Source organism: Amphiura filiformis, chromosome 1 (assembly GCF_039555335.1).
Source record: "Amphiura filiformis chromosome 1, Afil_fr2py, whole genome shotgun sequence".
NCBI lineage: Eukaryota > Metazoa > Echinodermata > Ophiuroidea > Amphilepidida > Amphiuridae > Amphiura > Amphiura filiformis.
This window is the reverse complement of record NC_092628.1, coordinates 97236839-97255154: the sequence shown is the minus strand read 5'-3', so window position 1 is coordinate 97255154 and position 18316 is coordinate 97236839. Positions and strand designations below refer to the sequence as shown.

At 34.9% G+C, this 18316-nt stretch overlaps 1 protein-coding gene across 2 annotated transcripts in view; it reads right to left on the bottom strand.

Annotated features, from left to right (window-relative positions):
* LOC140159104 (neuronal acetylcholine receptor subunit alpha-3-like) overlaps positions 1 to 18316 on the bottom strand; it is a 99681-nt gene that overhangs the window by 33220 nt on the left and 48145 nt on the right. For both annotated transcript variants that reach the window (XM_072182468.1, XM_072182459.1), the window contains exon 2: positions 6901 to 7040. In XM_072182468.1, the coding sequence (XP_072038569.1) occupies positions 6901 to 7040 (140 nt within the window). The remainder of the gene's footprint in view (positions 1 to 6900; positions 7041 to 18316) is intronic.

Below are 18316 nucleotides of genomic sequence, written 5' to 3'. Positions count from 1 at the left end.
AAAGGTTTGCATTATTTAGAAGGGATTTTTGCATTAGATTTTAAATATTCAAGGTAATGTTAGAATGGTAGCGTAGATTAGAGGTAAGAGTATAGATTAAACTAATTGTCCGTTACAAAGTTGCTCAGTTGCTTTTATTTTTTTCCTACTATAGTTTTATCCTTTGAGCATTACAGTTACATGACCATGATTTAGCATGCAAGAAGAGCAGAAGAATGTTATCTTTTCCTTTTGGTCGTCAATTTATACATTCATATTGTTTTAGAGTAAATAAATCAATTAATGGTAAGATATACTGGAAAAATAATCACAATTTCAAAACTGAACAATATTGGGGGAAATTTGTTTTTATAATAGATGCACTATGATCTAATCCTGCACATTATGACACCACATTGAATCTAACGTGACCTCAAGAAGTAAAGTTACAAACAATTGAATAGACGAAGGTCCAGTTTTAAAAGTGACAAACTGACAAGTGACAAACTGACCTATACAAGGCGCAAAAAGATTCCAACAAGCGAAACAAAGAGACAACACAGTTTCTTCAATGAAGCGTTATTTAAAGCAGTTTTTATTTCAGTTTTTGCTCCCCGTACTTTTCATAACTTTCATTTTATTTGTCAGTTCTTTTGTTTCAGTTTTCTTTTGTTCTTTTTGTTTTAAATTAAAGCCAAACGCATAAATTAGCCGTTCACCACTCTCAAACCAGATGTCTAGTCTGTGGAGTTTTGAATAGGCCAGTTTGTCACTTTTAAAACTGGACCGTCGTCTAATCAAATGCTTGTAACTTTACTTCTTGAAGACACATTGGATTCAATGTGGTGTCATACTGTGCAGGATTAGATAGTGCATCTATTAAAAACAACAAATTTACGACAATATTGTTCAGTTTGGAAATTGTGATTATTTTTCCAAGTGTAAGGATACTTTATTGGCGCAGATATATATTCTTTACTTCAAAAGACTAAAATTACTACCAAACTCGTTTTCTATCATAATTTTACAGAAAATAAACCTCTGACGTCTACGTTTGCAATAAATATGTACCACATATTGTAATGGCTTCACTCAAATTTGTTTGAAGGATTTAATACTATTTTTGTTTTAAATAGCCGTAAGCAAATAACCAATTCCACCAGGTCTTTATTTGTTGTAGTGATTTTCCAAATACTCACCTCTTTTTATCTTACATGTATAAACAAAAATGGTCAGCCCCTAAATTACTTTAAAAGCTAATTTGCATTGAACTGATTTATAAGCCATTGGGCAGGCTAGGCAGCGGGCACCACATAATATTACAGCATTGCCCTACGATATGGGTCATCCCGGATCGTCTTGTGACTTCAACCAAGATATATCGACATAAGAGGATTTTAGCTGCTTTAAGAATATGTTTAGATTTTTACATTACAAAATATCTTCCTTTATAGCTCTTATATACTTTTTTTATACCGACCGTGTTTTAACAACAATTGATAGGTTATGGTTTATGGAATGGTGGCCTTAATCACATAGCTACGAAAGAGTAGTACTATTCAATATAAGTCAGATCACATTGTAGTAAACACGAGGCGCTGGTTATTCTATCCTCTGGGGTGTAGCATCCCGTGTTAACAGCGTGTTATTTATTCCGTAGAGAATTCTCCGTAGAAGTGATGATGTAACAGGATTAACTACCATAGCAATAGCTTAAAACAATATATCGCCCTGCACTACAAGCAGACATACACAGGTGATGAGTGCAACCTGCTTGTAGTGCAAATACTACTAATCCCCAAAAATGGGAAGTAACAATAGGAGATCAGGAAACTGAAACTGAAAGTATTGTTATGCAATACGAAAAAGACAACACGACCCATCGGCTGATACTCCAGCTTTCCGCAAAGATGCGGAATATTCCCATTCACAGGATAATTGGGACAGACCATCTGATTTTCTTTATCTTCCTGTATTATAAAAGGAATAAATATCATTTGTTGCCTTGGGTGCTGTATTTCAGACAGAAGACACAATAACCAGTATCGGGAATGTAGCATGCATGAGAATACATTTCAAGAAAAAATTTGGGAAAAAGGGAAAAAGTGCGCAAAATATGGTTACAATTCTCATAAACGAGCTAAAACGAAATAAAGACGCCGAAATTTGGGGGGGAAAAAGAATTCCTGTAAAAATAGAAACTCTCATGCCCAATGTAAGGTACAATGAGCAGCTATGAATTTTCTTGGTAGTAACGCCCTTCTAGACTCACAAGTCGCAATTTCTTCTGTAGAATATACACGAACCATATGAGACCAGAATATGCCTTAAAGCTTCAACGTTAATAACTAAGGAATGGAACTACATGGCTGGAGTGTGTTCGGATAAATCTTGATATTCTTACTTAGCAGCCATCAATGTATAAACTAGTTGCAATGCAAACATTGTTATCTGACAACATCCGGGTTATTGATGTGTCAATAGAAGAAAAAACTTTTATTTGTTTTAAATTTATTTACATTTATTTACAATGAAGAATCTTGAATTGGGAGGCTTAAAGGGCATTTCGTGATCCACAGCCTCATCCCCCCACTTTTCTCAAAAAAAGTTGAGATTTTTAAATCACTGGAAACCTCTGGCTACATAATGTTTATGTACAAAATATTTCTTAACAGATTAATTCGTTTTGCAAAGATATCGTGAAATTTGAATTTCGTTCTGGTGCACCAGAACGAAATTACAACGCATTGTCTATGGAGCAGTGTAATACACATAATCATGCATAACTCGCAAACGCAAAATCGGAATCAAATGAAATTTTGGGAATAGGCTTTTTTCGTGGATATTTACTGAAAAATGTCATAAAAAGAGGATGCTAGGATCACGAAATACTCCTTTAAGTTGCGAGCCTGATTTAACAGTTAAAGATATCCCGAAAAAATTACTGACTTCCATTCCTGTATCTTTATATTTCTTGTGGTTGAATCACCGACCTCTCATAGAAGGGTTCAGTACTGTTATTAATATTGTTTTGTTAAACATAAATAAATTTTTGGTGTTGAAAAAAGCAGGGTCTAAAACGTATCTAAAATATCCACAGTCCCACTTTACAAACCAATCTGGATTTATAGGTGAAAATGTGAAAGTTCCTTAGTATTATTTACATGTGTGCATTGCAGCCAAAACGTCGTTGAGAGAGAATAGTTGCAGGAATGAGACCGTTTGATATTTTAAGATCACACGGAATGATCACGATCAATTTCCTTGAACACCCACTGAGCTTATACAGCATCAAATAGGTGTTTATAATAAATAAGCTCACCTTTTTACACTCACAACATATTACACAATCTTATATCTCAGTAGTTCAGCTGTGATGAGAAATTGGCTGTAAGTCTCACACGTTGAGATAATCCTGAACTATTTCATAATATTATAGTTTGCCAGTCGGAGGCCGCAAGCTTAATAATGGTCAGAGTCCCGCTAAAGCGTCCTTTTTTACACGCTTTACACCGCGATAAATTAGATAATGGTAAAAGTGGATTACATCTTGGATCTTGTTCTTGGGTGCCAGTTAAAACTGTCTAGTTGTATAGTTCACTGGATGGTACAATCTAGGTCAGATTTTTTTTGCAGACGAGACCTAGAGGCATCAACTAAGATTTGCGGAAAGCATAACGAGAAACTGCGTAAATTTTTTAAAAGCGGTTTTGTATTTCCACTCGTACTTGTTGTTAAATGAAGTTTAGTACATGACCACAAATTGGATTCCTTTCTGACCTCGTTGGCAACTACGGCTTACATTCAGACGACGCCATTTTGTTTTTACTTTGGGCTGCATTAATTTTCCTTTGAATAACGATTATTAATGTTATCCTTGAATGTGGAGCAACAGTAAATTGATTATTCATCTCATGATCTGATGGTTAAATGCCTTCAGGTGATTATCATGCTTTCTACAAAATGGGTCGCCAATCAATTCGAGTATGATCAGACAATGTTATGAATCATGCTCATCATAAACAAACCAATTAGGTTCTTTACTTGTATTATTACCATGATTACAGTAAACCATTAATGTCATAAGAAATAAGCAACTACAATTACCATACATTGATTAAATTTGTGATGTTATTTTTTTATCGCCTTCTCTTGTGTCAGTTTGTGTGAAATGGGCAACATAAACAAACAAGGGTGTTGCGTGATGATTAGGGCATGACAAGAGATTATGAACCTTATCCTTTTAGCCTTGTACATCCCACATGCATCACCTGGTTTCTTTTTCTTTTTTCTTCTTTATCGTTCGTGATGTTTAGCTAAAATTATAACCTATTGAAGTATCCAGTCCTAGACTATTTGGCGGGGAAATGATTTATATTTTATCAATGCATATCGCAGAATAATATAAGATTAAGAGTTAAAATGGACCGATGTATATGGGGGGGGGAGAATAATTTTTCGCATCTTAGAAAATATAATAGTATTTTATATCTTGAAAGATTCATGGACACATTTAACTTTCAAGCTTGCAGACTTGTCTGTCTGTCTGAACCCGATGGAAGGTATATAGGTTAAAATTGAAAAAATGTTCACTTTCTACCAACATGAACACGTTACATAAGCTTATTTATTTTGTCATGTGTATAAACCAATAGGGGTGAAAATCTTTGAATCTATACCTTCTATCAGTTTTAGTTTCATAACATTGTCAATTCTTCGTCATTTGCCGTCACTGATATCTCAAATTAAAGAAAACATCCTTGCAGTCTTTTTGGCCACCTTAATTTTCCAAATTGACCCTCACTCTGACTAAAAGGTCATAAATCATGAACTTCTACATTATTTATTGTCCAGACTGGAGGTACGCATGTATACCGGCTAGTATGTATAATGAACATGAGAGCTCATGAATGTTAACAAATATATTGCCATTGCAATTATATAAGCCAAATCGGCATTGGAAGTTTGAAATGCATCGTGGGACAGTTTTTGCAGTTTTGGGACACTTTGCCCTCTGACCTATTGGGAAAATTCAGAAAATTCGTATTTTGTGCGTACAAAATATAATCTAAAATGTTTTACAAGAATAAAACCAAAACTAAAAAATATAGTTATTTTAAATATTAATTATTTAAATATTTTCAATGCTAACATTATTACAATAATAAATTAATTAAAAATAATAACAGAAATTTTCAGATATGTCAGAGGTCAAAGTGTCCCAAAACTGCTCTCAAAACGGAAGTTACATTGGCGATTGGGATTATTATCCACTGGAAAACAGTCAGTGAAGTTATCAGTTATTGGAGTTCACTGTAAGCTTCTTTTCATACATTATTTCGTTAATCTTATTGTGACAATTTTCCAATACCAGAATTCATACGAAATAGCATCCTTCTCTGTATGTCTTCATTAGATAATGCCCCCAGGTTTTCCCGGGCTAGGCGTGTTCTCGTGTTCGAAGTTCACAATCTAGCAGGGTAGAACATATCATGTGTCCAATGATTTGAAAAACAAGAATGTAAACTTTGCTTAGAGTATTTTAAGAAATGAAATCAGATGACAAATGTGTGTGTCAATCAACCTTGAGTTTACTGTCATACTGACGTACCTATCAAGGGGGCATAGTCTCATATTACACATTTTGCTTTACCCAACTCAATTTGCGCTATATTGGATAAATTAGCTCGGCTGATATTGTTATTCCACTGCCCCAACCTGCCGAGACACTGTCGGTTGATATGGATAGCCTATAAGAAGCGTTCAAGTTCGGTAAAGTGATAGGTTGGTTTAAGGTACTCACAATGAATACGATATATCGACTGAATTCCGATGAAACTGTGAGTGTGTACCAGAAGAGAGAACGAAAAAAGGTAATAAATACAGCTATTAAAACGTCCATACTGATGCTGTTACCTCGTAGATGTAATTCGTTTGACATATTGGAACGGCTTTTGAAATGGCTGAATATTTCCATGATCTCAATCAGGAATCGGTTTATAAATATCGCAATAGATACAGTGGTAAAAAGAAATCCTATTGAATGTAACAGCCTTATTAAAGCATGTCATTTTTGTATTTATTGGTTTTGAGTGCCAGAAGGACAGAGAGACAGACATGGACATGGAAGAGACAAATATATTACAGATGGGCAAGCACAGTGATACTAGTACGCCTTCTGTTTGTTCGACACTCCACTTGTTCGACAAGGTAAACATGTAACCCTATTAACCCTACTGTCCCAACCTTAACCCTGTTGAAAGTCAATGATAATATTTAAAAGTCATTTATATATGATTCTCTCACCATACGAGGTCTAGGGTCACATCTAATAAATACTTTACTCTGTAATAAAATGAGTATTGTTACTCCCAACCACACACAAGCTTATTTTATACAAACATACGAGCAGACAATGTACACCAACTCCACACCTTTAACACAACGCCCCCATACACACACACCCCCACACACCACACACACCCCCACCCCTATAGGTATTTGCCTGTAGATGGGGATCCTGTACTTAACTATTGAAATGCGGACGTGTTTTGTCTGATTTTCTGTGCCCAACCAGGGACAATTTTTATTTTATTTTAACCTATTAACCGGGGATTCATTTTTGTATCAACAATAGGGGGCGCACATTCAAATTCTTTATTGCTCAGCAAAACGGGGACGGCCCCCGGTTGCTGTAACGACCACGGTTAGAATGTTAAGTTTTTGGTTTTTTTAAACGGCCGCGTTTACCGACAAACATTGAAACACATACACACACCGGCCGCGGCCTCTCATCATATGCCCAAAAACGCGTACTACTAACCGTATTATTTTGCAAAAGGTCCTATGTACACGCTTGACGTCGTGCGCGTATACGCGATGGAAACTTGCAAACGATTATATACTACAAAGACTTCTTACCACTTCAACAATCTGCTCCATGAATAGACCAAAATGGACGTAGAGCATATCTGTTGGATTACGAACTGGAATTGCTAGTCTGCTATAGTTTGTTATTAGGTAGTCATACAGCATTTCTTCTGCGGCTGAGGCCACTATTACTGTTAAGATATAAAAAGAATAGGAAAAAATACACCGGTTATTTCAAATACAAATGGTTTGTTATCTCTCTATTGTCCACTGGGACTATATAATAGCATTTATGAGTATGATAAATAATTACAAATCATATCTTTCCTCATAAATCTGCCATGTAATATGGTACACCAGCATGACCAGTATCTTTCTTTAAAATATCTTATTCTCTATTCATGTTGGGGTTGGGAGCAAGAAAATTTTGGCACAGATAGTTGGGACCAAATTTGAAATAATTTGAGTAACATTGATTAGCATTTTACATAATATTACATAGTTCGGAGGTAAATGTTACTTAATTATTATGAGGTTCTATACTTACACAACGTTTATGTAAACATTTCTCTGTGAATATATTTTCAACAAGAATATTAATTTTCCCACTGAGTCGAAAATATACATATTACAACACTTAACAATAGCATTAATGAATTCTAAGGCATTTACACTTTTTTTTATTAAATAATAAATCACTGTGAGTATGACATTTAGGAATATTAATATTGCTTCATATTCACAGGAATATGATTATGCATCGATTTGTTTCACATCTAGCGAATTATTCCTCAGAATAAATTCACGATTGACAGGATCGTCAATCTTGGCAGCATAATGCGTAACATAATATAAGGTTTATAGTTTGAAGAGATTGTCAAATAAAGCAGCAAAAATGTACAATATGGCCGCTAGCTAGTGTACCTTGCTCTAGGTCACGTGGTTTGGTTATTTACTTTAATAACATCTGTTTCCATAGAATTTCACCTGGCGTGTACAATTACCACCCCAGTGAGAAACGTGTCAATAGTAGAAGACTCGCTGCATAAACTATGCTTTCACAGCATATTCGAATGATGAAATAGTGCCATAATATTTGTACAGATATCAGCTTTCCAAATTCGGCTGAGCTAAATTAGACAACTGTAACATCCATGTTAAATATTATAAAACCTCTTAGAGAGAGACAGCGATTTATTTTTAATATTATGGAAACTAGACTAGCTACATTAATATGTCAAAATATGCGGCAAATTTGGCGGGAATATTTGTCACTGCTTCGATATTACAACCACAATAAACTTCATATATTTTCTCCGCATATCCCTGTCAAATTATCAGCAATAAATAGTCAACAACATTTGATTCCCTATTTCTTCATCAGTAAAAAGCAACCGATGTAACATTTAAGGACTTGTATGTAGAAGCACATTTTTACTGAGATCACAAAATTGTTCCTGACGTGACATTTTCTCAAGTCAGACATCAAAGAAGGTTCAGTTGTGTGTGTGCAGCGTCATGAAAAGTGTATATGAATACAATATCTGTATAGATGCATGTATGTGTGTCACATACTCTGATATTGTACATTTTTAAGTGACGTTTCGATAGTCATATTGATAGAAGCCGGGGCAAATTTGTGCCAAATAGAAGTAAAAGGAATACTAGTAGCTTTGAATGAAATAGTAGCAAAAGTAACACATTCGTAGTTATAAAACCAGTTGTTCTTGTTCCTGTTGTTCTGGTTGCTGATATTCTTGTGATCTTGTCGTTGCTATTTAAATATTGTTGTTGCGATAGATGCCCGATGATGATATGTATTATGTAACGGTTGAGGAATTACGAATCAGACATATGAGTACTTGCGGCTTTTGTTGTTCGCGTAATTGTTTTGGCTGTAGTTGTTATTGTATATATAGAGACAAGGAGGAACAGCAGTGTGTATAAATAAATAAGGAATAAAGGTCAGAGCACTTAATTATCAAATCTAGAAGAAGAGGTTTACAGCGTGCTCGTTTTTAAGTAGTCGACAAATCGAATAGACAACTGTGTGGGCCAAACAAAGTTAATCTGTAATAGAGCTCTCAATATGCGTTGTGTTTTCTGGATTTCTCTGAGGTATCTAAACTATATCTTAAAGCAATTATTAAAGTAGGAAAACATTAACAAACCAGACTGACCTTGAAACCAGTGCCATTTAATACCGACAGTTTTTAAAAGGCTAATTGCATCATAAAGGTAAAGGCCTGCGCGAGAGAATTACTCAAATTACCCGTTCCTTTGAAGACACTGAAGAGCTTTGCTGAATCGATTGCAAAGATATTCTTATTTTACCGCCTGCTTTTTGCAGTTGACCAACCACCATGCCGACGACCGAAGGTACATTGAGTTAAGAAGGAATACGAGAAATGTTGAGTAGAATTTAGTAGATTGGTCAATGCTAGATACAGGGTGAATGAAAGATGTATTGCTTATTTGTTCTTATTGCTGGTATTCTTGTTCTTTCTATTGTTGTTGTGATAGAATGCCCGATGATGATATGTGTTAGGTTACGGGTAAAGAATTACGAATCGGAAATATGAGTACTTGCCTCATTTGTTGTTCTTGTAAATATTTTGGCTGTGGTTGTTGTTATTGTATGTGTGGCAATAGTAAAGACAAGGAGGAGCACAGCAGTGTGTATAAATAAGTATGGAATAAAGGTCAGAGCACTTAATTATCGAATCTAGAAGAAGAGGTTTACAGCGTGCTCGTTTTTAAGTAGTCGACAAATCGAATAGACAACTGTCTGGGTCAAACACAGTTAATCTGTAATAGAGCTCTCAATATGCGTCGTGTTTTTACTGGATCTCTCTGAGGTATCTAAACTATATCTCGTTAAGTAATTACTGAAGTAGGGAAACATTTACAAACTAGGCTGACCTTCAAACCAATAGCATTTAATGGCAGTTTTTTAAAGGCTAATTACATCATAAATGTATAGGTCTGTGTGAGTAAATTAGTCAAATTATCCGTTCCTCTGAAGACATTAGAGAGATTGCGAAATTTACGTGAAACGTGACACGGGAACGCGAACAGCAAGCTACACTAGTCGAAAATCGGTTATTATGCCCTCTAGAGGATGAAATCTATTGTGAATTGGTCAATCGTGGAATTACCGTAAGGCGATTACGTTGCGGTTGGTAGCAAAAAATGACGTTCCAAAATGACAAAAAAACGCATTATAAAATGCAGACAAATGTTATGTTTATCTTGTTATGAAGCGAATCAAAGTATCCTAATAGAACAAGTAGAGTCCGACATGTAATAAAATCCATTTTGGGGGTTAAAATATGATCTCGTATAGACAAGAAGAAGTGAACAAATTTCAATTTTTTTCGACGCGAATTCGAACGGGCAAATTGCCTATTCATTTGTGTGTGGAAAATGCCGTCCAAAAATCAGCTTGCGAAGAGGCGTTTTGGGCAAGATTGTGTCGTGTTACGGCATAAATGCGGTATAATTGTCTGTTTGGGACGGGGAACAGAAGTTCGTGCAACGCTATTTTTCGCCTTGCTTGTTCGTTGTGCATTAAACAGCTGTCAAAGTGTTTTGCTTATGGATACTATTCAGTAAACTCAAAAATGTTTTTAAAACATGATAATGCATGTGTTTTTGGTTTTAGTTAAAACATTTTGATAACATATCGATGTATGTTTATATAAAAATCATGAAAACTCGTGTTATATTGAAAAAGTAATACAACAACATTTTAAGCCAAAATTCGAAATGCTATAGTAAAATATCATTTGGCAAACATATTTAAGTGTCTATTGTGTTAGAACGTTTATCAGCAAGTTTTGAACAAAAGGTTTTTTGAATATTATTAAAACGTTTAATGCCCTTGACCCTCACATAACCTTTAACCCGACATTTAACGTTTTCTGTAATATTTTGGTGTTTGCTGGGTAGTAATCGAACTAGGCATATTAGATTATTTATTTTCATTTTGCTTTAGAAAGTAAACAGGGTATTATTTATATGATAATGGAGTTTGTTTCTTGTTATTCGAATAATATACACCAAGACTTCCTAGGCATCCAACATCAAACTCTGTTTAGATTATTTAGACAAATAGCATACACGTGTGAACATAGGCCTATACTCATTTTCCAAAACTCAAATATCGCTAATCTGGACTGAATGCTTAGAACATTATAGATACAGCCAGTCGTATTTGCATATCAATACCGAGGAAAGTAGTTCGATGAAAGAAGATAATCTTCTCTGGTTCGATGCACCCAAGGTGAATCAATGGGTGCTTCCTATTACCTTTAGATTATTTGTCTCAGCATAGCGCCATCATGATTGCAATTGCGTTTACACGTAGTCTTGGTTCAGACTCTATGCGGCTATCACGAACATACTAGGAACGACGAGCGTTAGGACCGACACAAACTGGCTGTGTAGGAGGCTAGTTTGGATGTGAACGGGACTATGACGTTCTACCGCAAAATGCAGAAATCCGTAACCCGTATGGCGTTTGCAGTGAACGCCTCTCCGCAATCTCTCTACTGAAGAGCTTTGCTGGATAGTACATTGTATACTATAAAAGTGATGGTAGTGCTGTGCTATAGGTGAATGAAAGATTTATTGCTTAAAATTTAATGACAATGTCGTGTACTTTTATCTACGCGACGATTAATAGCAGATCCAGATTTTATGTACATTTGAAAAACAAAATCAGAACATCGATTGTCACAGCTTTAACGTTTGCTTGACTTTCAGGTTTTTAAGTATAAACAGGGAACTTTGTAACCAAGTGCAGGTCTATATTAGTACACGTTTACATTCGTGACCACCTCATAAGTTTACATTAGGAATCTACAGTTTGAAGTAAACAATATCACAACTTGTATGATATATATTAATCTATCACATAAGGCCTGTGACCAGCTTGTTTTGGCCAGCTTCGCTTGTATGGCTGGCATCCTAATGGCTGGCATCCCAAAAACTGACTTTGCCTTCGACAATGTCTGATAAACGGAACATGGACGTAGCTACCCACAGGCATATGACTCCCTTTAACGATTTATTTATTATAACTGCTTAATATCAACAATCCTTGTTTGCACCTCGATCTAGCTCTGGTATTCATATTATCTCTGCATCAGAGAGAAAGTATCAAAACATTACAAGTCATCAACCTTTAAAATCAAATAAACTTGTGGTCTGTGTTTTAATTCACGGATGATATGGTTGATGCCAATTACAAAGGTCAGATATGCAAGACCATACGAAGAAGTAATTTGATACAATCAATCATTGCTATATGCTTCACGCTTAAATAACCCATCCAGAAGATACTACTTTTGATGATACCATATCACTGTATTTCCGCGACATTTAATCCGGTACTTGTTTTAAAATAATGAATATTTTCTGGCCACTATTGACACCAATTTTCATTCAGACAAATCACTGATAACATTTATAACCATTACAATAATATTAATGTAACATTTATAAATAATAGCTTTACGAGCTTTCTTGAACGTTTTAACTGAAAGTGCGTTGTGGGGAGAGGTTAACTGGACTAACTATTGGCTAACATCTTTCTACGTTCTTAGGTGTTCATGATCGCGAAGAAACAAAATACTAAAATTAATTTTTGATTATTGATAACACCAAATATCGTCCTAGCTACACCAATTAAAAAACACGTCAATATCATCAACATCTAGTTATTAAAAATTGTTTTAGAATCAAAAACACTTCGTTTTCCTTGAGGAGCAGAATTTGAAGCATCATGGTGAAAGCATGCTGCCGGTGCTTTCTCAAGGTCAGTATCAAGTGAAGGCATGGTATTCTTTATGGTGTATGTGTCTTTCATAGGGAATCGTTTGGACAAAGCTCCGTTTTTCAAATGTTGTATTGTTTCGTATAAAATTAGTTGTAGTCATATAGTCCACTTCCAAGTTCACCTTGATGAAACATACAGTAACATATAACAGGGGTGGCTTTCATATGACTATCTATGTATAGGATGATCCAAGTAACTGCAACAAAAACTGCAAAAAGGATTGAACTTTTCGGGTGTTTTTTTAGATTGCAAAATAACTTTTACAGTCGGCATCCACTCAGGTGCCATCTCTAAAGAAGGTAATGTTGTTCGATTTGATTTGTATCATTACACACAGCAGAGGTAACAGAATATAGATTACATATTTTGCAGACAATTTTAGCCAAACTTTCAGCTATCAGAAATGTGATTACTTATTTCTTCTGTAATGTCATGAATATATTCCGCTTTCTCTGATTAAATCTTAATTTCAAATTGACCATAAAGAATATTTCCCAATGGATGTTGTTGTATTGCGCTTTACTTGTACAAAAACCGATAGGACATAAAAATGAGGATAGCAGAAAAAGTAAAGAAGGTAATTAAAGTAAGAGTAGATACGTTGTCTGATTCTCATGTATAAGCATTAACACGTACAGCCACTTAGTCTATAAGCGTTGAAATCCAACCGTTTTACTTCCTTGTCGTTTCTTCTTGTTGGCATTATGCTTATATGCATATAAGGCATACATTATTTGCAATATTCTCAATGAAGCTTTCGTGCTTCTTGCAAAATAGGGACATCACACCTGTTTCCTTGTATGCACCAAGTCTAACTCTTGAACAATAATAATCTAGAAACAAATATTTGTTCTCCTGCATAAATTAGATAAATACACTGTTTATAGGACAGTGCAAATTTATTCAAGCATTAAAATAAATAAACAACTTACTCTTCCCCGTTCCCACTAGAACGGGACACTAACTAATTTACCATTTACCAATAACGGAAGGGGGAAAGCAAATATCAAGAAAAAAATCTTAAATATCAAGACGGGCAGCATCCCAACACAGGGGAAAAGAGTCAGGGGAGAGACTTCTAACAAGGGGCAGGTGCTTCTCTTCCCCCATGGCTTCGCCATTGTAAGCCACTCCAATGAAGCAACCAATCAGAACCATATTCAAACTGAAAATGTAGAGAAGCACGAAATTTGTGGTACTAGCTTAATTCTCGCTATTCGCAATAAGGGCGCCGCCAGCGGTTTGCGATGTATCATGGGAAAAATCGTGATGTATCATGGGAAAAGGTCGACATCCAAGTCTGCGCAATACGAATATTACCATGCTATTACATAGGAACACGTGACAATATTTTTTAGTTTGTCAATATAACGGTATTACACGCAAATCGATAGAGAACAAATTAATTGTGCACATTTCAAATCACATTATTAAGTATTATTGAGTATGGATTCGCGTGTAACACCTTTATTTTGACAAACTTAAAAAATATTGTCACGTGTTCCTATGTAATAGCATGGTAATATTCGTATTGCGCGGACTTGGATGTCGACCTTTTCCCATGATACATCACGATTACATCGCAAACCGCTGGCGGCGCCCTTATTGCGAATAGCGAGAATTGTTGTTTGCACAAGACCCGAGCCAAATTTGAATACAATGATAGTGAAACACTCTGTATTATGTTTTGACGTGCTTGATGAGGGCAGCGTGTTTAGAAATCAATTATCAGGTCATCATATCTATCACTACTTGTAGAATCCCGGAAAGAAAAAACAAAGCCATCTGCTTACAAATATAGTTCAGAAATATAAGAATAGATAAGAAATAGTACATCTGAAATAGGTTGAAACCATTATCCTTCAAGGTGTTTGTAACACGGTTTATGACGGGTGGGAGGTGGTTACAACTCTTTGACTTTTAAAACATAATTGTCCCATAACAGATAACTGTTCCACATTAACCGATTAGGTATCAGGATATATATTTTTTCATCTGTTATTTTAAATATTTAGAATCAATCTTTTTTTGGCAGCTGGTCTGCTCATATAAATTTGACATTTCAAATTAAACCCATTGATACAGATGTTCTGTTCTGTGCAAGACCCCCTCCATGATCTCTTTTTGTTAGCTTTTTTTTTTTAATATTTGTAATGTGCAACTATTTGATGTTTTTCATAATATTGAAAAGGTTACTTAAATTTGATGTTTTCACAATTTCTAAATGTTGCTAATGTTATTATGATTTTTGTACTATTTATATAATTCAAAATGTAAAACTCTTGGCTACAATGTGCTTTTGCATAACTATACTATATACTATACTATACTATACTATACTATACTATACTATACTATACTATACTATACTATACTATACTATACTATACTGGGTGTTAAGCAATCACCAAAATGACCCAATTGCCTTGTATGACTTTACTAATACTATGACATCTTTCTCTCTGCGGTCCGTTAAATATAGTCGATATCCATCACATAATGGGCCATTTTGTCTTTTATTCAAAGACGATAAAAATGGAATTGTGCATACTTTTGCCCTATAATATACAAAATATATGGTCTAAATCTGACAGGATGGCAACTGGCAACCACCCCTACCCTTTGAATCTTAGCAGCAATATATAGAATTGGACGGAGTGTGGTGGTTAATTTTGTTTCCTCAAAAGGTGGTCCAACAATTACAAATAAGCCGTATGTCACTTTGGTCAGCGTATTAGTGTAAATATATACAGTCCCCGTGGCAAGCATTGCAAGACGAGATCAAAAAACGTTGTGTTTCACTCGTATTTATTTCAAATGAGTGTCTTTTCTCGATATTTTCGGAAAAACAAATGTACTATTTGGTGTTTTATTGACATATTATGATGTATGAATGTTGTTGCTGTTTTGTTAAGAACATTTGAAGACAAAATGCCAACACGTTGATGTATTATTGTACAGAACAATAACTTAATTCGAACAAACGAGAATCTACATGTAAAACTTTTGTTTAAATTCAATTTGCCAAAAAACACACAATTTTGGTTTAAATTTTTCACCAAAAATTCAAAACAAAATAACCAATCAACTTATACAATTTTTATAGCAACGTAAATGTACATCTCTTTATTGATTTAATTATTATCATAAAGAAAGCAACTGATAACAGTTTGTTGAAATAGCAAGTCCTTTGATTTTCTGCTTGGCAATATGAACTTTATACATCCATGATAGGGTAATTTAATAAATCACATTAAAATAATGACACACGAATCAATAGTGTCCGCTCTGTGCATTTCTAAAATCAATTTTTCGGATCGTTAGCGCTCACACGTCTTGCTGAGGCGGCGGCAAGTTTTGCTCGTCTAAGGTTTGTCATCACGAGACGATATGAAAAGACATGGTATACATACAGAGTAGCTGAACCATCTATGGATTTCAAAATCATGAGAGTGAAGTGTTTAGATCGCTTGACAGCTATTGCTGAAGTGTTTCACTGCTGAACCTTCATGATCGTGATGATATAGAATGAATTTACGTGAGAAAAATTCGACTAAGAAACACGACCTTGTGCCAGAAATAGACTAGAAATAACATAAATTCTACTCGCAAGTTAAGTAATGCATAAGATCCCGGCATGAGATATTTCTGATCGTTGAAATTATTAAGATTATAATTAATCTAACCACGCCATATAATGCTATAATACACAGGTGTATATTTAAAGTTATCAAACCAAACTATTTTAAATAAAATTACAGTGGTTAAACACGGTCCATCTTCATCTATATAGATAATACCGCAACGGTCATGTACACGCATCAATTATGACGTTTTAATGGTAGCCATATTCCGCGGCAACTTCAGAGACGCGACTCTACACATTTTGTGGATTGCTTTTGTACTTTACCGGACATCGATGTCACTTTATCTGTACGAGGTACGCCGTCCGACATTTTACCGGCTTCTTCTGTTAGCATGGCTGGCAAGGACATAATGGTAGTTACTTAGTAAGCATAGCATTTGAAAGGCACTCTTGTCTAATCGGAGTGGTCAACCCCATAAGATATAAGATGAATCGCCGGAAGAACAAAGCGACTATTCCATGGCTGCACTTAACCGATTTTTAAGTCTCTGAATTGCTTTACCGTATCCGGTATTGAGCGATGGGGAAATCGCGCCGGTTGGCAGGTGATTATTCACGGGGATCATCAGGGGGAAGTTTAGTACACACCGGTGATTACCAATTCTTGGCTTGTTTACCGCACTATTACGTCTTAAACAAAAGGAATAAGAAAAAACAACATATATTATATCAAATATAACTTTTTTGTCCCTTTTAAAATCATTTTATAATTCTGTTTTGCATCGAGTGTTTTCATATTTTGAATCTAGAAAAGAAAATTAACATACAGAATTGACATTGCCGTGCATTTAACTATTTCGAGTGACATCATAAATAATACTGAAACGCAGACGTGTTTATATCCATCATAAAACTACCACACTAGTGTATTAACCCATACAATTTTATGCGTGTCAATCCTATTATACAATAGTATTGTATATAGCCTTCCTTTCGTGCTTCAGGCAAGGATCAAAGGTCAACATCTTACAGGCAAGGGTTTGACAAACGCAATAATGCAATAGATTTATTTACATATCTTTAATTCTCAGTTTTTTGACTGAAAGACCAACTACATGTGTTCTAAATTGATTGATCGTTAGATTACAACATAGCCCTCATTCTCTCTCTCCGTCTCTCATTTAGCTTCATACCGTCATGTTACTTGCTTCATTTGCTATCAATTGAATTAATCTAGCCACATTATTTCATTTTACTTCTCTAATGCACTTGGGAACATGTAAGCTTTTTCTAATTTGGGTAAAGTAGGTATTAGAAGCATGTTTCTGCTGTGCGTATCTCGTAAAGATAATCACATACCAATTTTGAAAACACTCAAAGATTGAAATATCTTGAAGCGCAATTTTTATATAGAACATTATAAGAGTCATCAAGTCCCAGGCATATTGCCGCTGGTAATGAATATGCTGTATACTATTGTATACATGTGTAAGTCTGAAAAACATGCCAACACAATACAGTTAATAAGTCAATTTTGAATTGCTTATAACCATTCTAAATTTTTAATTGGGGCAGCAGTTTATAACATTGTATTTCCTTTTCCGATTGTTTTGCTTCGCATAATTTGGATGATTATTTAAAGATAGTTTTACATCGTGGCTACAATAGCAAGTTTGCAAACATTTTTTTCTGCTTTAGTCTAAGTATTGAAATAAATTAATCTGATTTGAAAAAAAACCCACCCGAAACGTTATTATTATGCTCTTATGTACTTAAAAAGCTTATTTGTAGATATTTATTCTAATTCTTGAAATGTTATCATCATCATTCTTTATTTGTTCACTTTTTCTCGTATTTTCCTACTGATCAATAAGTCGAAATATACCAACGGGCAGTCCGTAGGGTCGTAGGGGGAATCAGCCCCACGTCCCTACCCCTCGTCTATGATACTGGCTTGAAGCAAAAATAAATTATGAGCAAATTCATCACATCTATAAAAACAACTGCTTTTAAATCCTTCGAATGCAAAATGAATTTCA